Source organism: Mustelus asterias, chromosome 19 (genome assembly GCF_964213995.1).
Source record: "Mustelus asterias chromosome 19, sMusAst1.hap1.1, whole genome shotgun sequence".
NCBI lineage: Eukaryota > Metazoa > Chordata > Chondrichthyes > Carcharhiniformes > Triakidae > Mustelus > Mustelus asterias.
Genome location: NC_135819.1, coordinates 18,654,167 through 18,677,455, shown reverse-complemented (window position 1 = coordinate 18,677,455; position 23,289 = coordinate 18,654,167). Strand labels below are relative to the sequence as shown.

General features: G+C 43.7%; 1 protein-coding gene across 2 annotated transcripts in view; it reads left to right on the top strand.

Annotated features, from left to right (window-relative positions):
• Window positions 1-23,289, top strand: part of pbx4 (pre-B-cell leukemia transcription factor 4) — a 360,470-nt gene that overhangs the window by 294,962 nt on the left and 42,219 nt on the right. For both annotated transcript variants that reach the window (XM_078235123.1, XM_078235124.1), the window contains exon 5: window positions 7,042-7,177. In XM_078235123.1, the coding sequence (XP_078091249.1) occupies window positions 7,042-7,177 (136 nt within the window). The remainder of the gene's footprint in view (window positions 1-7,041; window positions 7,178-23,289) is intronic.

The following is a 23,289-nucleotide window of genomic DNA, read 5'->3' as shown; positions in this document are numbered from 1 at the left end:
TTGTGGCGGACATTCCTACCTTCCCCTTGATCCATGCGACCCGTCCCTCGTGCTCCCCCCCACCAGAATCTGCATGCATCCCCTTGCAGTTAAAAAAGTGGTATCCCATTGTCCCCCTCGTGTTCACCCTTCCCCCACAGTCCTTGGACAGCCCCCCCCTTTCCCCATTGCCCCCTCTTGTGTTTGCCCTTCCTGAGATGTTCATTCATGAGATGTTAATTAATGCAAATGGCATTCACATTAGGCAGCAAGATTACCGACCCACCATTAGCCTGTCATCAGGAGAATTACAAACTCTTTTACACCAGCGAGTTGCTGACTTTTTGCTTGCGCTAGATTCTCTGCTCCCGTCTGTCAAAAAACCCGTCCTAAGAGGGATTGGAGAATTCCACCCCAAATTACTGACTGATAGAAGGGATGGCAAACAGAGCAATGAGATAAGAAGACCGGCACAGTCTTTATCGGGATAGAGTCAATAAGTACTTAAGGCTTTGTAACAACATGCTCTAAAAGTGCCTATTTGTTTATATCAGAGAATTAAAAACCAAAAATTGTTGATATGAGAATAATTTGGGTAGCTTTGATATATTTTATTCATCGGCAGTTGTTGGAAATGTTATTGATTTTTTTGGGGGGCAAATAACATTATTTGCCTGTCTGAGGGGAGACCTTTCTATCTTTTCTATACTCTTTCACTAGACATTTGTATATCTCCTGCTTCCACGTCCCAGCAAAGTTCACTACAAAAGATAAAGGTTTTCTGTTTGTTAAACAAAAATGCCTACTATTGGTTTAATTTCTGTTTACATGTTGGTGAGCTTCAATTTATTTTTATTCCTTTGAGATGTGGGCATCGCTGGCTAAGCCAGCATTTATTGCCCATTCCTAATTGCCCTTGAGAAGGTGGTGCTGAACTGCTGCCTTGAACCACTGCAATCCATATAGTGTAGGTACATCCGCAGTGCTGTTAGGCACAGTGCTGTTCAATTCCAGGATTGTGACCCAGTGACAGTAAAGTGACGGCAATATATTTCTAAGTCAGGATGGTGAGTGCTTGGAGAGGAACTTCCAGGTTATGGTTCCCATGTGTTTGCTACTCTTGTTCTTCTAGATGGTAGCAGTTGTGGGTTTGGAAGATGCTGCCTAAGGAGCCTTGGTGAGTTCTTGCAGTGTATCTTGCAGAAGGTACACACTGCTGCTACTGTGTGTTGGTGGCGGAGGAAGGGAATTTGTGGATGGGGTGCCAATCAAGTGAGCTTCTTTGTCCTGGATGGTGTCAAGCTTCTTGAGTGTTGTCAGAGCTGTACTCATTCAGGAGAGTAGGCCATCTCCTAACTTGTGCCCTGTAGATGGGGAAAGGCTTTGGAGAGTCAGGAAGTGAGTTACCAGTGGCGGCACCAGAAGACACTGCTGCTGGTTAATGGTGTACAGCCTCCTGTGAGAAATACGCCACTGGGAGGCTAGGAAATCCCCCCCTTTAAGCTTCCCTAGGTATTTAACCTGATACTGTTTCCTCCCATGTTTTCCTGACCTTCATCATTAGATATATGATGGTCCAGAATCTTTCAGTTGGGTTGTTCACAGACACTTTTGGCCCCAACTGCTCCAGATTCCTTGGATCCAGTCAGGATGACGTTCAGTGGATGTAATTCAGTTGAATTTTCAGATGGCTAACTGTTCAAGTTCCAATCCAGCAAAGTACTGGTGAATATTTGTTTTCCGACACAAGGTATTAACAAAATCACAGCTTTGAAATCTTGAGGGTGGCTAGTTGCAAATATTGTTTCTTAGCTAAACTTGACAAGGTTATTTTCAATTTTTGTGTTTCTATCTTGCCCTAAGGATTACTTTGAGAATTAGAATCAATATGCAGGTGAACGGCTTGTGAGCAAGTTAAAATCTCATCCAAAGTGTGATGAATGTCTGAGGTGAGGGAGACTAATATTTGCTGTAGGACTAATATTTGCTGTAAGTTGTGTCAGCATTAGATAAGCTTTCAGTGATTTGTTGGGTGGGAGACCTGTGCTTAATAACCTGGAGACAAATTCTGATAGCTCCGGGGTTCACAACATGCAGATAACCCATACCCATTGACCAATGCTGGCAACACATCAGCTTTGTGCTGTCGACTGTTTGATTTCAGTATCTTTATTTATTAATTAGTGGGATATGGGTGTCGCTGGCTGGCCAGCATTTATTGCTCATCCCTGGATGCCCTTATTCAGAGGGTGTTGAGAGTCAGCCACGTTGCAGTGGCTCTGGAGTCACATGTAGGCCAGACCAGGTAAGGACGGCAGATTTTCTTCCCTAAAGGACATTAGTGAACCAGATGGGTTTTTCCAACAATCAGCAATGGTTTCATGGTCATCAGTAGATGACCATTTCCAGTGTTTTTTATTGAATTCAAATTCCACCATCTGCCGTGGTGGGATTCAAACCCGGGTCCCCAGAACATTAGCTGAGTTTCTGGATTAATAGTCCAGCAATAATACCACTGGGCCATCGCCTCCCCAACCATGTTGCTGATTGGCTGGATATCTGGGTAGTGGAACAATATGATTAGGTTCTAGCATCACTTAAAGCTGGCCTGGTCTGCACCTCTTAAAAGGTTATGAATAGAGAACTTTCCTGTAGTCGTGTAGGAAGTGAATCTGACCTGTGAAACAGACCTTGGTGGGGGAGAAGAGAAATAGTCCAGGAGCCCCTCCAGACATACACACGGACGGCAGGGGCATCAGAGAGCTGTGGAGGTTAATACCACAGGCGTCAAGCCCGGTGAAGTTAATTGGAATGCCACAAGAAGTTGAATGATCTTTTTTGAGTGGTCAAAGTGAATGAGTGAGATTCCCCCGTGGTGTGTTTTGCAGCGACGAAGGCGACCCATCATTGGCTGCATCTTTTGGTCCCTCCGCTGTCAATGGGGTTTCCTGTTGTTCACACCCATGACTGCCGGGGAACCCGCAGTGGGGGTATGGAGGGGGAGGTGACCGGAATATCCTGCCCAGTGAATGTATCTTTAGATGCTATCTTATAAACACTGCAGCATTAGTGTCAGACCCTCCTCAATCCACTATATCCCCTGTCATTCATTTCTATCAATTAGGACTCATAACTGACATTCATATGCTTTCAAATTGTATAAATTCACCCCCACATGTCACAGCTTGCAAACACTACTGGTTAGTCAACCATGGTAACATGTCAGCCAAAAAGATTGCAGCAGATTAAGGAGGCGCATGACCTGAGACAGCATGAGTTAACCGAGGGGAAATGTGCATGTCTGCTTGTAGGTCCAGGGGAAGGGTCAAAACCATCAAAGATGAAGATATCTTTATTATCTAATATAACGTCTCACATCCCATTTCGCCCTCATCCACAACCTGTTCTGATTTGTCAGTCGCAGATGGTGTAAGCATGCACCTCTTCATCGCCACCTCCTTCCTCACACCAGATTCTTAATCTTTTCCTTTCTCCTTTTGGACACTGAAGAAGAGCAACCTGACCAGGCAGTGAATGATCAGCAAGAAGACATTGATGATGAAGACACACTATCACTCAATTTCTCACTCACTCCTGTCAGCTCAGATACTGGCACTGTGTAATTTAGAGGCTGGAATACAGGGTGGGATCTGCCTGGTGTTTACAGCCAGGTAAGGAAGATGCAGCATACCAAAGGGCGAGACTACACATGGGTTTTGCTGCAGAGGACTCAGATGGGCACTTTGAAGGGGCAACATTCAGAAGATGTATTGGGAAACCTGTCAGATAGCCTGCGGTCAATGTCGAGGAGCATGAAGACTCCAGCACCAATTTGGCATAGGACTTTGGGTAGAACTTGCAACACGCTCTTCCCAGCATGCAAGACACGGACAGCTCTATCGGATGCTCGTGCACCCAACCAGATGCAGCACAAGCAGCTTCCACCTGAAGTCTGAGTGCTGCAATAGAAGTGCAGCGTGAAGCCATGCAAGGTCAGCTTGCTACTATGCAAGCTGGGAGGGTCGTGCAGTGTGTCACAGTAGTTCAATGTGTAACAGATGACTTGAATTGTTGAGGTGGCTCCTTAGAGAAGGGCAGTAGCTCCTTGGAGCACAAGCCCTACTATCCTCTCTCGGGGAAAATAGCTTTCACCCTCCCAGCCCTGCCTGCCTATCAATGCCTTTGATGTTGCCTATCAGTCAGGTAACCTTACTGTTCCAGTCTATGCCTAGATAGCATAGTCTGCAGCTAGGCAGTCTAGACCCAGAGCTGTTCAAGGCCACCGTTCAGGGCTATTTGCAGTCTCTTCTGTTGAAATTTTGTAACCTTTCACCAACCTTGCTGCAACCACTAGATAGCATGAACGGAGAGTCAGTGACCTCCTTTATGCACGGATGGATGACAAACTGCAAGATGCCTCCAATATCTCCAGCTCTAGCCTGAAAGGAGCCCAATGCATCCCTATGGTCACCTTCATAGCACTTGATAATTATTCTTAGCGCCAGTGAGGGTGTTTAGCAGTGCTTCTGAACAGTGTTAAAAATCAGTTACATCTTATTCAACAAATTTCCAATGAAACTAAGCATAAACATGGGAATTCTCATCAATTCATTGATAGGGATTGTATGCTAAGAGAACCTAAACAGTGCAGAATGTGGAGGAGTGTAGAACCACAAACAGGAACTTGTGGATTTGCCTAATGTTCTGGACGCGTACAAACTCCCAAAGCTGCGAATGTTTTGCTGTCTTTATTACTGCAAAACGTGAACATGTGAAGGGTTTTTGTTGGATAACTAAGAAGAAACTATTTCCCTGGCAACGGGAGGACATAGATTTAAGGTAATTAGCTAAAGAACCAAAGATGAGAAGAGCAGCCCTTTTTTTAACCTTGAGTTATGATCAGGGATGCACTGCCCGCAAAGGTGATAGAAGCAGATTCAATTGTAACTTTCAAAAGAGAATTGGAGAGATACTTGAAGGGGAGAAAATTGCAGAGCTAAAGGGTTAAGAACAGCAGAGTCAGTGCAATTATTATAGAGTGTAGAGGTTTACAGCATGGAAATAAGCCCTTTGGCCCAACTTGTCCATGCCGCCCCTTTTTTTTAAATCCCTAAGCTAGTCCCAATTACCTGCATTTGGCCCATATCCCTCTATACCCATCGTAACCATGTAACTGTCTAAACGCTGTTTAAAAGATAAAATTGTACCCGCCTCTACTACTACCTCTGGCAGCTCGTTCCCGATACTCACCACCCTCTGTGTGAAAAAATTGCCCCTCTGGACCCTTTTGTATCTCTCCGCTCTCACCTTAAACCTATGCCCTTTAGTTTTAGACTCCTACCTCTGGGAAAAGATGTTGACTATCTAGCTGATCTATGCCCCTCATTATTTTATAGACCTCTATAAGATCACCTCTCAGCCTCCTACGCTCCAGAGAAAAAAAAAGGTTGAATATTTCAAAGAGGTGATGGGCCAAATGGCCTTCTGTGGTGTACAATTCTGTAAGAAGTTTAACAACACCAGGTTAAAGTCCAACAGGTTTATTTGGTAGCAAAAGCCACACAAGCTTTCGAGGCTCTGAGCCCCTTCTTCAGGTGAGTGGGAATTCTGTTCACAAACAGAACTTATAAGACACAGACTCAATTTACATGAATAATGGTTGGAATGCGAATACTTACAACTAATCCAGTCTTTAAGAAACAAAACAATGGGAGTGGAGAGAGCATCAAGACAGGCTAAAAAGATGTGTATTGTCTCCAGACAAGACAGCCAGTGAAACTCTGCAGGTCCACGCAACTGTGGGAGTTACAAATAGTGTGACATAAATTCTGATTCTAGGATCGCATGATAAAGACTCAGGAGGAAAAAAGCAGAAATATTTATGTGAAATAGTGTGACATAAACCCAATATCCCGGTTGAGGCCGTCCTTGTGTGTGCGGAACCTGGCTATCAGTTTCTGCTCCGCGACTCTGCGCTGTCGTGTGTCGCGAAGGCCGCCTTGGAGAACGCTTACCCGAATATCAGAGGCCGAATGCCCGTGACCGCTGAAGTGCTCCCCAACAGGAAGAGAACAGTCTTGCCTGGTGATTGTCGAGCGGTGTTCATTCATCCGTTGTCGCAGCGTCTGCATAGTTTCCCCAATGTACCATGCCTCGGGACATCCTTTCTTGCAGCGTATCAGGTAGACAACGTTGGCCGAGTTGCAAGAGTATGTACCGTGTACCTGGTGGATGGTGTTCTCACGTGAGATGATGGCATCTGTGTCGATGATCCGGCACGTCTTGCAGAGGTTGCTGTGGCAGGGTTGTGTGGTGTCTTGGTCACTGTTCTCCTGAAGGCTGGGTAGTTTGCTGCGGACAATGGTCTGTTTGAGGTTGTGCGGTTGTTTGAAGGCAAGAAGTGGGGGTGTGGGGATGGCCTTGGCGAGATGTTCGTCTTCATCAATGACATGTTGAAGGCTCCGGAGGAGATGCCGTAGCTTCTCCGCTCCGGGGAAGTACTGGACAACGAAGGGTACTCTGTCCACTGTGTCCCGTGTTTGTCTTCTGAGGAGGTCGGTGCGGTTTTTCGCTGTGGCGCGTTGGAACTGTTGATCAATGAGTCTAGCGCCATATCCTGTAAATTGAGTCTGTGTCTTATAAGTTCTGTTTGTGAACAGAATTCCCACTCACCTGAAGAAGGGGCTCAGAGCCTCGAAAGCTTGTGTGGCTTTTGCTACCAAATAAACCTGTTGGACTTTAACCTGGTGTTGTTAAACTTCTTACTGTGTTTACCCCAGTCCAACGCCGGCATCTCCACATCGTGTACAATTCTATCATTTCTAACTTAATTGCTAAAAGGTATTGAGTTTGTGTGCAGAAAAACTAAGAATAAGATACTTGTTTTGTTTCCAGTTTTGCTTTTTCACTCTGCAGCATGCAATGAAAAGAACAGCTGACTGAGTAAGGTATGATGGGGTGAGCAGAACTGGTCTGATGTGGATGGCAAAGTTTAAATGTTCGAGACCCACTTAAAACCAGTGACACTTAAAAACTCTTCATTCTTTCTGTTTCACTTTAAAGGCGGAAACGACGTAATTTCAGCAAACAGGCCACGGAAGTCCTGAACGAGTATTTCTACTCCCACCTGAGTAATCCCTACCCTAGTGAGGAAGCCAAAGAGGAACTGGCAAAGAAATGTGGTATCACAGTGTCACAGGTACAGCCTACTCTCCCAGCTTCAGCCTGGGATTCGCCTGCAGTCCACATCCACAGATATCACTACACATTTCCCTCAAGCCAGCTTGGAGAAACAAGCAAAGCAACAAATGTAGGCGAAAAGCTTAATATGTAAATTGTGCTTTTATATCAGTACATATGTTTGATCTACCTGCCAGGGATTCCGGGATAAGATATTATGAGATATTGTACAATATTAAATTAATTGTTGCTGGCTGCTTTTTTTCACACTGCAGTTATGACTTTCGCTGTAGCCCAAGGTAGAGAGAGGATCCAAACACTTTCGTAAGATTTTTTTACCAATGAATTTGTTTTCCCAAACACAAAGCTGGTGTGATTATAGTATAGTGTGCTGATTTTTGAGTTTGAAGTCTGAATGAAGTGTAACCTTGTGAATGAACAGTGCCAATCTTCCTCGGAGATTGGCGACTACCTCTTCTAGCTAAATTTTTAACATTTAAAAAATATTTTACAGCAATTAAACTGTCATAATAAAGCTGTTGCTCCTTCTCTGTATGTAAATATATTCATGATTTAGATTACAAGGGCTTACACTTGCAGTGAAGGTAAAAACATGAACATGTTTTGCCAATTCTGGATTGCTGTGAATGTCCTGGTCTTTATTATCTGTCATATATTTCTACATACCTGCCAATTTTTCCAGTGCCATTGATGGGCCAGTGATTTTCCTGTCCACTCATGCTTAAATACGAACTGCATGTGTTTACTGGGTCAAGCCTTTTTTGCGACATCAGAAGAGCTACAACAGCTGCAGGTTGGTCAGTTACTACAGGTACCAGCCAGATTTATATCATCTACACCTCATCTCCTGAGTCCCCAGATAGCAAGTTCAATATGTTAGAAATGCCGTCACTTAAAGTGATCGATGCAGGTTCTGTAATTTGGTCCCAGTGTGGTAGGAATAAATACTTTTTTGAGTCCTCCTCCACTTGTACACCTCCCTTCAACTCATATGTCCAGTTTTTGTTCTGCCCTGCTCATGAAATTCTCTGTAAATTTGAAATGCTGGCAGGTATGTTTTTGGCCAAGAAATATTTCAATTTTTACAATGTTGCATTCCTTTGTGACATCTTTTTTGTACTCAGGTGGTTTATTGCCAAAATGTTGGCCATTTTGGGATTTAGAAATTGTACTGGTAATGTCCAAATTAAAGTAGGTTGAAAATAATAAACCTGATAAGGCATTTTTGTGAAAAAAATGTTACAATACAAACTTCTTAATGGAAAGCAGTCTGGCGAGCAGATATGATATCCCCATTACCCAGTCGCTGTTAAAAAAACACTACTGAATGTGTGGGGAGTGAATGGTTCTGTGAAGAAGTAGTCTCTTTACATGAACTTTCTCACCATCAAGCTTGCACCATATTTAAATTAGCCACACATGGAAATATCTAATTTAAAGGAAAAATCTGTGTTTTCAGAAATAAAAATAGATGGATTAAATTTACCGTTTAAACCCTAAGTGATGACCCTCCAGTGTTTCATTATGCATTATTTAATCATTTAAGTAATGGTGTTCTTTATCAGTGCAGATTAACATAGAGCAGGCTGCCATATTGTGATATGATTATTCCAGTTTGCAGCTCTATCTTGTAATATTATGATGACAACACTGTATGTTATCAGGCAAAGGTAAACTAAATAAAATGCATGCCTTCAATTTGAGCTGAAATTCTTGTTTCTGTGGTAACTGAGTCCCTGGTTCACTGTGGTGTGGTTATTAACCTGTTCTGGGCAGATAGTGATACTGGGTTTTTATTTCCGGAAAGGTGTTTGATATTCCCTGAATAACCACTGCACAAAATTCACAAGTGGACATCCATTGGGAAAGAGACCATAGCTGCTGGCTACCTGTCCTAGTAACATGTGACAGAGGGAGACCAAAGTGTCTGTGCAGGGTTTATCCTGCATAGTCACTGGTGAAGGGCATTCTTTTAAACATGACAAAGACTTCAGCTTAGTAGATCTCATCAAAATCATTCATTTACCACCGGTGGAGTGGAATGGAAATCTCAGGAAACCCTTTTCCTGTTTGCTTTTAGAATACCTTCTCATTGCATTGTTGCAAACACCAGCTTCCGGGGTGGTTTCTACTGAACCTTTGCCTAAATTTTGATATCTTGCATTTTTAAATTTTAACAGTGTGAAATATATTAAAATTGGTGAAGATGTATATCATTTCTGACTTCCTTTAGAAAACATAGACTTTTCCTTTAAACCCACATACCTGGTGTAAGAATGTTTTAAGAATTCTAACAGGCAAATTCTACAAGAACACAAATGCCATATCAGGTCTATAATTTGGAGTGATACATGTTTTTTCTATTAAATATTGCTATAGATTTTCTTATGAATATACTTTATTTTGAGTCCCTGTGTACCCAATTATCAGAGCTTTTGATATATAATTCATGGAAGAATGAAAAGCAGATGCTGCACTGCTACTGGAAGCAAAAAGAGCAGTTACTTAGAAATAAGATGAACTTTGCAGTCACCTTTGAAAATCATGTACCATTTTAAGAAAAATAGACTTGACCTCTTTGCAATTCTGGCTGTACATTTTTGACACTGCTTTGCTCCAAGTAGCAGGAGTTTAAACGGCCTGATATAAGACAGGGACAATAGTGGCTAATTCAACCCATGACTCCCCTATGTGCCTTCCGGTAATTCTTCACAGAGTGCGATCAAGGCTGAGAAAAAGATCAGTAACAGTCCTTGATGTGATCTAAAGCAGATTTTTTTTAATGAGCAAATGATGTGGAAAGATAAAATATGCAATGAAAAGTGTGTCAAAGAGGAAAATAAATAGAAGAGGAGGGACTTCCAGATCTGGATGATAACAAATAGCCCATCAAAAAATGGATTTAGTGCATATTTATGTAGAAATCAATTTAAATCCTGAATGTCTTCTGTTGGCTCTTTGCTGGTGAGCTTTGTCATTCAATTTTTGTGTCTTCCATTATTGACAACGTTTCACCATACATCACACATCAGAAAGGGACAGCTCATGAAAAAGAAGTGTATGTGTCAGGAATGAACAGTTTTACTCCAGATGAATTCTATTTTATCTGGGTTAACCACTATCCTGTTTATTTTACGGGTGCATTAGGTACAAGAACCATCTGCCTCTATTCTTCTGAAATCCTGAAATTCTATCCTCTGACTACATAATAAACGTCAGTATTTTAGCGTTGAACAAACACCCCTTCCTGTTACATGAATTCTACATAAGCAGTCAGGGGGATCGTAGGGATAGTTAGTGGTGATAATGGACAAGTCTAGTTTCAAAATGGCAATTGCTGCAAAATGACCTGAATCTTTACGCACTTACTGCTGGCGAGTGTCACTTTCTGGCATCTCACATTTTAATTGGCTGAAGTAGGGCAGCACGGTGGCACAGTGGTTAGCACTGCTGCCTCACAGCGCCAGGGACCCGGGTTCGATTCCCAGCTTGGGTCACTGTCTGTGTGGAGTTTGCGCTTTCTCCCCGTTTCTGCGTGGGTTTCCTCCGGGTGCTCCAGTTTCCTCCCACAGTCCAAAGACTTGCTGGTTAGGTGCATTGGCCATGCTAAATTCTCCCTCAGTGTACCCGAACAGGCGCCGGAGTGTGGCAACTAGGGGATTTTCACAGTAACTTCATTGTAGTGTTAATGTAAGCCTACTTGTGACTAATAAACTTTAAAGCAAACACAAATTAAATGATACAAAAGCAAAATGCTACAGATGCTGGAAATCTGAAATAAAAACACAGTCAGGAAACACTGGCAATATTCAGCAGACTCTGCAGTATCTGGAGCGAAAGACTGAGTTAACGTTTCAGGTTCCAACTTAGTTAACGTTCCAAGTTGACATTAACAAGTTAACGTTCCAACTTCAACCTGAAACATATTAAAAATCAAATGATCATTGATGAATAATGCAGAAAGGTTATTCATATGAAAGAACCGAAAAAGAACCAATCATTTTGCTCAAAATACTTTCACAAAAACTTTTCACCAGCTTTTTCTACAGGTTCTGACTAAAAGCCTCCATTTCCAGTGTAAGATCCAGGTGGTTTTAACTGTTGGGCCATATTGTAGTATGATTGAAGGGATGCCTATGCCACTCTTAGGGTGGAATTTTCAGGCACTGCCCGCCCCTAGGATCGTCTGGTCCTACCAAGCGTCATCCCCCACGGCGAGTCCTGCCTTGGCAGGGCTGAAAAATCCCTGCCTTAGTTAAAATGGGAAAGCATCTCTTCATGGAAAAAATCGTTTTTAATGCAAGATTTCTTTGCAATGGTGTAGAGAGAGACTTAACTTCCCAGTAATGAGTGCTGCCAACAGGTTTTTCAAATGCCTCTGCAGAGGTTTTCATGGTGAAAAATGTATGGAGGGAAGTACTACTCCCTAATTCGCACAAGGCTATTTCCAGGACCGTGTCCCAGCAGGCTTGGATAAAGGAGGCTGATAAAGTCATTACCAGCAGCATCACCTCCCCAGGACCTGGTTTCAATGTCGGAAGAGATTCTGAGTCCACACGCGCAGCAAAGGTGAGTATAGCCCTCTCAGCAACATCTGACATAGCCCATTCCTCAGCATTCCAAACACACCTCGCTCTCTCTGCTTTCTTCAACAATGTATGATGAGCAACTCCACCCAGAATTCTTTATTCGTTTCACTAGTCCACCAACTTGATCTTCCATTCTTCACCACCTCCTGCCGTCATTCCATTTTGCTGCTTCTCCAGCTCACAGCACAAGCATCACAGCCACAAGTTACACCTAAAACTCCTCTTTTTTCACATCACTTGCACCTGCTCTTTCTGCAGAACAAGATGGCATGTAATGCCAGGGAGAGGACCAAGACCAGGCACAGAATCGCTAACATTGCAACTCTCTTTCAAGTGGAGCAGAAAAAAGCTGGAGATCACCGGCCCAGGTAAAGTCAGGAATATCGGGGAAGGCGAGGTTGGCAGTTACCAGCTGTCTGGATATTGTGACTCTTCATTCACCTCGGGACATGTTCACAAATTCCAGCTACATTGTGAAGATTGTCACCTGCAAACGTTCAATGCCATCCTCATTCTTGTCCTTTTTTCCCTTTCTTCTAGGTCCACTTAGCAAGAGCTGCATCTCGGAGGAAGACAATTCTGAAAATGCAATATCAAGCACTCCATCACTCCCAAACACCGGCACAGATAATAGCGCTCTTTGTAGTTAGGTGGTTTACAACGTGGGGTCTGCATGTGGTGGATGTGCAGCAACAGGTTAATAAGGACAGTCCAGGAAGCTGTTGGCTGGAATATAAAAGGCCTTCTTCCAATTTGTCTAAACAGGAGCAATTTGAGCTCTTCAGGGCCCAGCCATGGAAAAGAAGTTGCTTATCTCTCCAAAAGCAGTTATACCAGGTCGTGTAAGGAGTTTGGTTGAGAATGTAGAGGAGTTCTTCTCTCATCTCTGAGGTGCCGTCTTTTGTGATGTCTGCACTCTGCGACCTCCGTTGCAGAGAGTGGCCATTCCTCGGAATGCTGTAGTCTCACAGCAAGGGTGAGTGTCATTAGTCTTTGCAGCTTCACTGGAAGTTTAAAAAGCTGCCTTGCATATTCTGGGCTTGACCTTGGAGGGGTAGTTGGACATTGGACAAATTAGCTCCTACAGAGCAGTGGAGCCCCAGTACCAAGGTATGGGATATTGTCTCACAGGATATCAGCACATCTGATCCTTTGCAATCCTCTCAACTAGTACCCGCATGGCGCCAGACTGCAGTCTATCTCACAGGCTTGTTACCCAGAGCTCACCGGCCAAGAGCAGCTTAATGAAGAACAGCACGTTCTACCAATCCTGCTCAGGTCACTAGGAAAGCACCTCACAGAGAAGTAGAATTTTAAAATCCTCCAAAAAAGGCAGATGCAGCATTTGATCTTGCATTGACAATGTGCCATTAATATAAAAGCTTCTGAATGGTTTGCATGTTCTTCAACACAGGATAACACGGTGCTAAAGGATGGAGTAATGCCTGTTGATTCAGAGGAATTTGCTATAAGTTTTCAGGGCAGAGCAATGAATGGGTGAGCCAAATCACGAAGCAATTATTTTGGTGTTTATCCACAGTGTATTTTGATGGCTTTCTTTCTCCTGCTGCTTCCTCACCTTCCCAACCTGCTAGCCCATGCCCCAGCCATCTTCACTCAATGAGGGAATGCTACTGGTTTTTTCCCTCCTCTTAAGTAAAGGCCTCTTTGTATAGCATGGATGAAACACACCCTAATGTGGCAGACTCTGTGGAGCATATTCTAGGTAACCCAAAGATCTGCCCAGATTCCCAAACCTCTGCTTCAGAAGCTGTATGCTGCACTCAGTAATCTTCCTGGTGGTCTCTGAGGCTTTGCTTTTTCCTATGTTGCTCAATCAATGTTAGGTTTGGAGGTGTATGATTATTGAATGTGTAGGTTTTGGAAAAGATTTACCAGGATGTTGCCTGGTATGGAGGGCATTACTATGGAGAGGTTGGAGAAACTTGGTTTGTTCTCACTGGAACGACGGAGGTTGAGGGGTGACCTGAAAGAAGTCTACAAGATTATGAGGGGCATGGACAGAGTGGATAGTCAGAAGCTTTTTCCCAGAATGGAAGAATCAATTACTAGGGGGGCAAGGTTTAAAGAAGGTGGATGAGGCACATTTTTTATACAGAGGGTGGTGGGTGCCTGGAACTCGCTGCTGGGGGAGGTAGTGGAAGCAGATATGATAGTGACATTTAAAGGGCGCCTGAACAAATACATGAATAGGATGGGACTAGAGGGATATGGTCCCCGGAACGGTAGGGGGTTTTAGTTCATTCGGACAGCATGGTCGGTGCAGGCTTGGAGGGCCGAAGGGCCTGTTCCTGTACTGTAATTTTCTTTGTTCTCAGTGGGTACCCCATTCCTCCAACAACCATCCTGTTACATTGGAAGGAACAAATATTGGGGAAGGGATTGTGTTGCAGGAAAACTGCATTGCAACAACTCCCTGGGTACCTGGCACTCATCTTCAGTCCTGTCTCTGTGGTGAAGTGATGGCCCTTTCTATTCACAAATACTCTGGGCTCTTGCTATGGTTCTGCCCTGATAGTGATACCTGTGCAGCCAGTCGCAGCCTGGATCCAACCACTTCTCCAAATCCTCTAATTCCCTTGTGTTAACTGTTGAGGTTAGGGGGAAAGGAGACAAAGTTAAAGTTCATTTATCAGTCACAAGTAGGCTTACATTAATACTGCAATGAAGTTACTGTGAAAATCCCCTAGTCGCCACACTCTGGCACCTGTTCGGGTACACTGAGGGCGAATTTAGCATGGCCAATGCAGCTAACCAGCACGTCTTTTGATGTGTTGCTGAATTCAGGTGAAGAGGGCATTGGTCACCTGTTTAGCGCAGCTAGGTACTGCTGACCGGGCAGTGAGTAAGATGTTCCCTGTAGCAGACTGGAAGGAGCCAATGGTAAAAATATAAAAAGGCTTTGGTGACCTCGAGAGCCAATGACCCTTTTGATCCCTGACCCAACACACAATGCGTTCAGATGTCGGCAACAGCCTTCTTAGAGTAATCCACTTGATGCACTGCTCTGGACAGATGCAGGAATGGGGTTTGTACACTCTGCTGGATATGGCCTGCTAGGAGCAGGCCCTCACCTGCTGTCCAACTGCTGCTGCTGGCTGAATCTGCTGCTTCTCTCCTTCCAACTGAAGCTGATAACAATTGGACCTGAGCTAAACAGAGCTTACTGAAGAGTATGGGGAAAAAGGTGATCAGGTAGCCAGAAACTCTCCCGGCAATCCAACCTGGCACCTCTATTACCATTCAAACATTCCGCCCCTTTAAATAGTGCTTTGGTAGCTCTGAGAGACCAATATAGGTTTCACTGGCAAATCAGCCACTGGGCAGGAATCCATAAAATGGGTCCTAATTGTGTCATAGGAACTCAATGAGGCCCCCATCAATGAGGATGCAACAGGGACAGAGTGGCAAGCACTACTGTGAGGGTCAAAAATCATCCGCTAATGATTCTGACATAATACAAACGTTTACAAGCTGCATCATCTTACCACAGAAAAAGCGCTTTGCTTTCCTTTAGTAAATTTTTGATGTTGATATTTTTCCACACCCATTACTCTGATAGCGGAGAGCCGTTACTCTACACAGTTCCCAGAACGTCAAATTCTGAACATGTACAGTCTGCAGAATATCCCGGCTTGTATTGATGGGTGTGGTTCCATCGAGCACCTACAAGCAATAACAGTATTTACCCATTTTTAAATCCATCTGCATGTGGAAATCTCATACAAACTCAGTTACTTCAGACTGTTTTGCTTTGTAGTTAGAATTTAAAAATAATTAGTGTATATAAAGTGTTGGCAATTTGAAATTAATAATTAATCATAGTAATTATGCTGGGGTGGGTGTTCTAACTTGGTTTTTCAGAATGATTTGAAATGAAATGGAACTGAAATGTAAAGCTCTCTCCATTGGACTCAGGTGATGACAATGTCCTGTATGCCTGAGTTAAGGTATCACACTTTGCATCCAAAATAATCTTAACATGCTACGTGGTTTAGTGTCATAGCCTGAAGTGCATTCGTTCCAATTCCTGAAGTTTCTGACCACATAACAGTTGCATTCTGAAAGACCTAAACCTCTGTTAAATGCTGATATTATACTCAGCACCACATTTCATTAGGTGTGTGTTACAAATGACATCCCGTGTGACTGTGACAAAGGTGCACCATCCCTTCTTGTCCTTCAAACCTTGTCTGAAGCTTTTGAATGGGAGGCGATGGCCTCGTGGTATTATCGCTAGACTATTAATCCAGAAACTCAGCTAATGTTCTGGGGACCCGGGTTCGAATCCCACCACGGCAGATGGTGGAACTTGAATTTTACAAAAATATCTGGAATTAAGAATCTACTGATGACCATGAAAGCCATTGTCGATTGTCGGAAAAACCCATCTGATTCACTAATGTTCTTTAGGGAAGGAAATATGTTGTCCTTACCTGGTCTGGCCTGCATGTGACTCCAGAGCCACAGCAATGTGGTTGACTCTTAACTGCTATCTGGGCAACTCGGGATGGGCAATAAATGCTGGCCCAGCCAGTGATGCCCATGTCCCGCGAATGAATAAAAATAAAAGAAATGGTTGATCAGACCAGACTCCTCCAATACCTCTCCATTGTTATCCAGCTGGCTGGGACTGCATGTGCATGGTTCCATTCTTACCTATCTAATCATTAGTGGAATATCACCTACAATGGCTTAACTCCCCACTCCTGCACCGTTACCTCTGTGTACCCAAGGATCTATCCTTAACCCCACCTTAAACTTATCCTCAACGTCTCATCCATATGTAGCATGCTGCTTCTCTGTGCCATTCCAAAACACAGTATCAGAATCCACATGTACGCTATGGAAAAGGAGCAAGGCCGAGGGTCCAGTGAGTGAAGAAGCAATCATTCGAGAATATCTGTCACTGTGGGTCTCATGGGGTCTCACTGTTGGGATTGCTTGGACGGGCTGCAGGAGAATCTGAGTTCAAATGGGGAGATAACTCTTCCCAGTGAGATAGGGAACAAAGCCGTGTTGCGGCTTTGAGGTGTGAAATTCTTTACTATGGTGAATTGTTAGTGTTATGTTATCCACTCCCTTACTAGCGGTGCCTGACTTCACCTGTGGCCATTGTGTATCCCTAAACCTTCTTATGAGGCCTACCATTACGTTAAGGTATAACCCCAGGATATATATCAGAAGTGGAGGCGGCCTGCTGCCTTCTGCACCCTATAGCCTGAGATGACCTTGGCAGACGTGCTCTGGAGGGCCTGGACCTGGAGGAATCCCACCGACTATTGGCGTCGCAGTGTCATCCTGCTCTGCCTGCTGCCCCTGAGATGCAGTGGTGTCAGAACGGGGGATTCAGAAGGGCTGCAGACTGCAGGCCCCCAGGATGGGCTCCAGCATTTGCTCTTCCCTCGGGGTGTTCATGGGCCCCTGAGCCACTCCATGGGATGGAGGGGCAGCTCCAGAAGCCTCTGCGTCATTTGGTGCTGATAGCCCTGGTGGTAGTCATTGCCTGCATCATGGTGATGGAGACCTCAACAATGGTCCTCTGTGTCTGGACCATGCTGCTCTGTAATTGGGCCATGCTCTTGAGGCCCTCAGCCATGTTCCTCAGACACTGCTCCATGCCTTGAACTCCTCCATTCATGGCTTGGATGTCCTGCCCAGGATTTCCAGTGTGGTCACCACAGTTGCACTGTTAGCCTGAGCACCGCGCAATGCCGACAATATCTCCTGCGACTGAAGGCTTTGGGTCTTCTCCAACGACCTTGCAATTGCAGGACTGTGACTGACAGTTCCTCCTGTTTTTTTCCGGGATCTGCCTTTTCATTTCCAGAAGCTCAGGGTGAAATTTTTTCAGAGGCTTAGAATCTGGTTGGGGCCAGTTGTTTCCTGAGATCCAGCAGACCTCCAACTGTCGGATCCGTGGGACATTTCTGCTTCCACCTGATTTGCATCAGCAGCTGTGTGGTGCTCACCAGATAGTGACCCAGAAGGCTGTCTGCTAAGAGGCGTGTGTCTCTGAGCCTCACCTGTTTTCTCCTTTCCCTTTATTATGGGCTAGCTTCTGTGGGAACACAGAGGACATTGTGAGTTGGTCACTTGGCAGGTTGGGGGTCTACAACAAGTGGCATATGTGGGCACCATGCCCTGGCAGGAAGGGGGTTGTGATGAGGAGTGCTGGGTGTTTCTGAGGAAGATGCTGGGTGGTAGGGTGTTGGGAGGCTGCGAGATGGCAGTGAGTGGATTAATGATGACATTCGGGGTGACAGACCGGGCTGATACCAGAAGGAGACAGGTGGGGACTCACCCTTTAGGAGGTCATTAATTTTCTTGCATTGGATGCCAGTCCTCCTGGTCATGCTGCTGGCACTGACTCTAGCTGGCACCACCTCCCAGGCGGGATTGGTCACGTTACTTTTGGGTCTGCTTCCAACACGCTGATAAAGGGTGCCCCGCCTCTCCTCCACCACATCCAGAAGCCTACTTAAGTTGCCCTCCAAGAATTGGGAAGCAGGTCTCCATGCTGCCATTCTCCTGGCTTGACAGAGTGCTGAGGGACCGTTAAATGCAGTTCCCCTTGTTAGCAGTGCACAGCTGAGTCCCAGGTCAGGTGAATCAACACCTGGGGACTCAGCATGTTTCACGTGAGCGATCATTTATTGCAATAAGTGGGAAAAGCTTGCGATCGGGATCACACTGGCTTTTGCACCAGAAATTACACTGTCATGTTTCAGAAAATTTTGTCCAGTATGTTTGATTCCCTCTACAAAATCTGTTCTTTAGCTACCAGCTCCATCCCTCTCCGAGCAACTGACTGAGGCTGAACCAGGCTGTTCTCAAGCTTGGTGCCATATTTGACCCCAAGATAAGCTTCTGACCACATATCTGCACCATCACTAACATCATCCAATTCCACTCTGTCTCAGCTCATCTGCTGTTGAAATCCTCAATCGTGCTTTTGTACTTCTCATCTTTAGTATTCCAGCACACTCCTGGTCACCCTCCCAGATTCTGAAACTTGAAATCATCTATAATTCTGCTGCCTGTGTCTGTACTTGCACAAAGTTCCACTTCTCAGTGCTCACTGACCTAAACTGCCACTGTCAAACAGTGCCTCAATTTTAAGATTCTCTTCCTTGTTTTGACTGTGTCTTCAGTTGCTGAGGTCCTAAGCTCTGGAATTTTCTGTCTAATCTTCGCTACCTAGCTTGTCGTCTTCCTTTCCTGTGCTCCCTAAAACCTGCCTCTTTGACCAAATGTTTGGCCTAATGCGGCTTATCTTAAAATTTGCTTTGCAATGCCCCGTGAAATATTACATTAAAAGCACAATAGGGTGGCATGGTAGCAAAATGGTTAGCACAGTGCCTCACGGCGCCAGAGACCCGGGTTCGATTCCCGACTTGGGTCATTGTCTGTATGGTTTGCACGTTCTCCCCATGTCTGCGTGGGTTTCCTCCGGGTGCTCCGGTTTCCTCCCACATTCTGAAAGATGTGCTGGTTAGGGTGCATTGACCCGAACAGGCGCCGGACTGTGGCGACCAGGGAAATTTCACAGTAACTTCATTGCAGTGCTAATGTAAGCCTTACTTGTGACTAATAAATACATAAATATAAATGCAGGTTTTGGTTGTACATTGGTATCATGCTGAAGTCCTTACAAAACAATGCATCATTTGTTTTACCATGATTAATGCAGCCGGGAATGAGCCTGTATATAAGTAGCAAATACAGTGACTGGAGCCTGAAGCTCAATTGCAATCCAATTTACCAAGTTCTCTTACTAAATAACAAGTTCCGAATGACTTAAATCTTTGTTTTGTTAATATTTAGATTTTGTTGTTTTAAATGAACAGTTTCACCATTGGGATTACAGCCTCGCCCTTACAAGGTTTTTTTAAAATCATGAACAGTGCCACTGAGAATGAGTTGATACATGTACCCTACACAGTGCTTTCATTTATATGGGAATAGAATTTTGTTATCACTGCCAGACCCATCACTGACAGCTGATGAGAAAACTTCAACTCATTTCAAGTACCTGCTTGTCATAATGTGTGTGAAAGCTGCATTCCGGAGCAAATGATCATTGTGTTTGGTATGATTCCCCCGCAGGCAATCCATACAGTAAGAATCTAAATATGAACATAGTAAAGAAATAACTGCAACAGTGAGTTTACACAAAGTGAACCGCCCAGAAACAGTTTGTCTGTTGCTATTAAATTCCAGTTTTCCTCCATACTACCTATCCAATCTCAGCCTTTCAGCATATCTTTCTATTCCCTTATCTCTCTTGTGTTAGTCCATTTTCCTTCTGAATGCATCTAAGCTATCCACTTCCTGTGGTAGCAAGGTCTATATTATAAAAGCTCTGAGTGAAAACAGTTCTCCTTATTTCTCTTCTGGATTTATTAGTCACTGTCTTGTATGTCTGGGCCTTAAGGATTCTTGCATGAGATGGAACATTTTCTCCACATCTATCCTCTCTGAACCATTCGTAATTTTAAAGACCTCTATCAGGTCACTTCTAGGTCTTTTTTCTAAAAGCTCAACCTGCTCAATTTTTCCTGATAGCTATAATTTCTCAGTTCTAGTAATTCCCTTGTAAATCGTTTCCAGTTCCTCCATGTCCTTATGGTATGGAGATCTAAACCTAAATGCAACTTGGACAATTTAAGCATAAACTTGATTATTCTGCATTGTACACCTCTAGAAATAAACCCTACTCCTTTGTAAGCATTTTAAATTGCTTTGCTATCCTGCAATTCTGCTTTAAGTGACTTGTTTACCTGTACCCTTAGATGTCCCCAATCAATTTCTTATTTTCAAAGGTGCGGGTTCTGCTTTTTTGCCTACCAAAATGCATTGTCTCACCAGTTACCTGTGTCGAAAATCATTGAACTTAACTGCCCAGTCTGTAAAGTTTTTAATACCTTCTTGTATTGTTCCTCAGTGTTAACTATACTCTTCTTAGTTTGGTATCATTTTCAAATTTTAATATTATGTCGCCTCCCAAGTCATTGCTGTAAATTAAGAATAACACTGGTCCCAGTACTGATACCACTTTCTATCTTTTCCAACCACAGTGACTATCCATTATCCCTACTCACTTCCAAAGAGTGGCCTATTTTTCAGTAATTAGAAATACAACATTAAAAAGGTGATGCAGTCTGCAGGGAATTAAATTAAAAGGCAAGTTATAAATATTTAACTAAATATTTTGTTAAGCGGAAATTAAATAGCATTTTCCTTGTCCGTGTTTGCAAGACAAACCAATACTGCAGTTCTCAGCTTAAATGCCCACATTCTCCACTCTGATTTGGGGTGGCACAGTGGTTAGCACTGCTGCCTCACAGCGCCAGGGACCAGGGTTCAATTCCCAGCTTGGGTCACTGTCTGTGTGGGGTTTGCACATTCTCCCTGTGTCTGCGTGGATTTCCTCCGGGTGCTTCGGTTTCCTCCCACAGTCCAAAGATGTGCAGGTTAGGTGGATTGGCCATACTAAATTGTCCCTTATTGTCAGGGAGACTAGCTGGGGTAAATGCATGGGGTTATGGGGATAGGGCCTTGGTGGGATTGTGTTGGTGCAGACTCGATGGGCCAAATGACTTTTTTCTGCACTGTCGGATTCTGTGATTTAATAAAATGCAGCTGCTATATACATCCAGATGATGAATTCTGTTGCTGCCATTAGTGCAAAAGATACTGCACTCAACTCTACCAGAGTAATCACCACTTGTGGTTTATCAAGACCAAGTTCATATAAAATGTTACTGTCTATGAATGTAATCTCATTCCCCATACTGTTAAATATTAAATTAAGATTAACTTGGTAAAATCAGTCTTATTCTGCAATTGAAGTAGTACCATTCTGGCTCAGACTGCACAGAGAAGCAATATGACAGCACCATTTAATCCAGTCACTAGCGTGGAGTGTAGCACCCTGTAAATACAAGAGTTGGATTCTGAAGAAAGAGGATGCAAGGCAGAGAACTGTTTCAGAAATGTGGGTATGGTGGAATCACCTGGTTGGACAGAAAGACTAACGATTGGGTTAAATCAAGAGTAACAATTCAGGAATCAAAAGCACAAGTCGAGAGGGGAAAATCGCCAAGAATGGACATTAGAAACAAAGACCCGACAGCCTTGCCTACAACAACTGAAGGAGAAATTGAGGGTAAAAGAAGAGGAAGAAGAAAAATCAGATGGGTTGATAATGTTGTAATGTAGAATGAGGATTGAAGAAAACCAGAGAAGATGATGCCAACAATGCCACTAAGGCTATGATGACAATGCATGAACAAATGTTTGTAATAAATGAGAAGGTATTGACAGGTCTTGTTTGGAAATGCAACATGGAAGTTTACCCAATCCTATATGAATATTTAATAGGAAGTTTGGTCTATCAAACTTGCTGCTTTGAGTCATTAAACAGACATTTATATCATCCACCCTTCATTGTCTCCTGGGAGAAACTTTTAAACAAATCCCAAGGCCAATGCAAGTCTGAGAAATTCCACTCTGAGGAATTCAATCAATAAAATATTAGTGGGCACTTTTAATATATATGTAGTCAATTAATTGCTAAGTGTGTTTCAGTGGACTTAGGCCCAGACTGTCGCAGAGTTGAGGAGACTTCAAGCCGCATCCAAAATGGTGGCAGGCCCCCAGATCTGGAAGTATTGTCCCCGTTGTTGACAGATTCTATTTCATTGGTAGGGAAAAGGGGAGGGAGATAATTCACAGATGGGACAGATCTGAACCCATTTTAGCTGGAGCAAAGTCTGTTTCTCAGTGTTTGACTGATCAGATGAACTGATTTCAAATAACATGGTAGAATTTACAAAACTCCCAATCACAAGGGATGAGAATTATTAGAGAAACTCGGGCGGACAAGTTGCCAGAACCCGATGAATTGCACGCTAGGGTTTTAATGGAAGTGGCTGCAGACGCAGTTGAAATTGATTGAAATTTTTGTAAATTCCGCGAGGGTACCGTAAGATTGGAAAACAGCGAATGTGACTCTCTTGTTCAAAAAGGGGAAAAGACAGAAGGCAGGGAACTATAGGCCAGTTTGATATCTATTATTGGCAAGACATTGGAGTCAATAATGAAAGAGGAAATAGCTGATCATTTAGGAAAGCTGAATATAATCAAACCTAGTCAACATGATTGTATGAAAGGTAAATCATGTTTGACAAACATTCTCAAAGAATTTGAGCAAATAACAGGGAGAGTAGATAGAGGGGAACCTGTAGATGCAGTGCATTTAGACTTCCAAAAGGCATGAGACAAGACGCTGTATAAAAGGCTGGTACATAAAGTGAAAGCCCATGGAATTGGCAGAAATGTGTTAGCATGGATTGAAAACTGAGGAGAGTTGGAATAAATGGGTCCTTTTCAGAGTGGAAAGGTGTAACTAGTGGAGTACCGCAGAGATTAGTTCCTGGCCCGCAATTGCTCAGTATTTGCATTAATGTCCTGGAGGAAGGAACATAATGCGAGG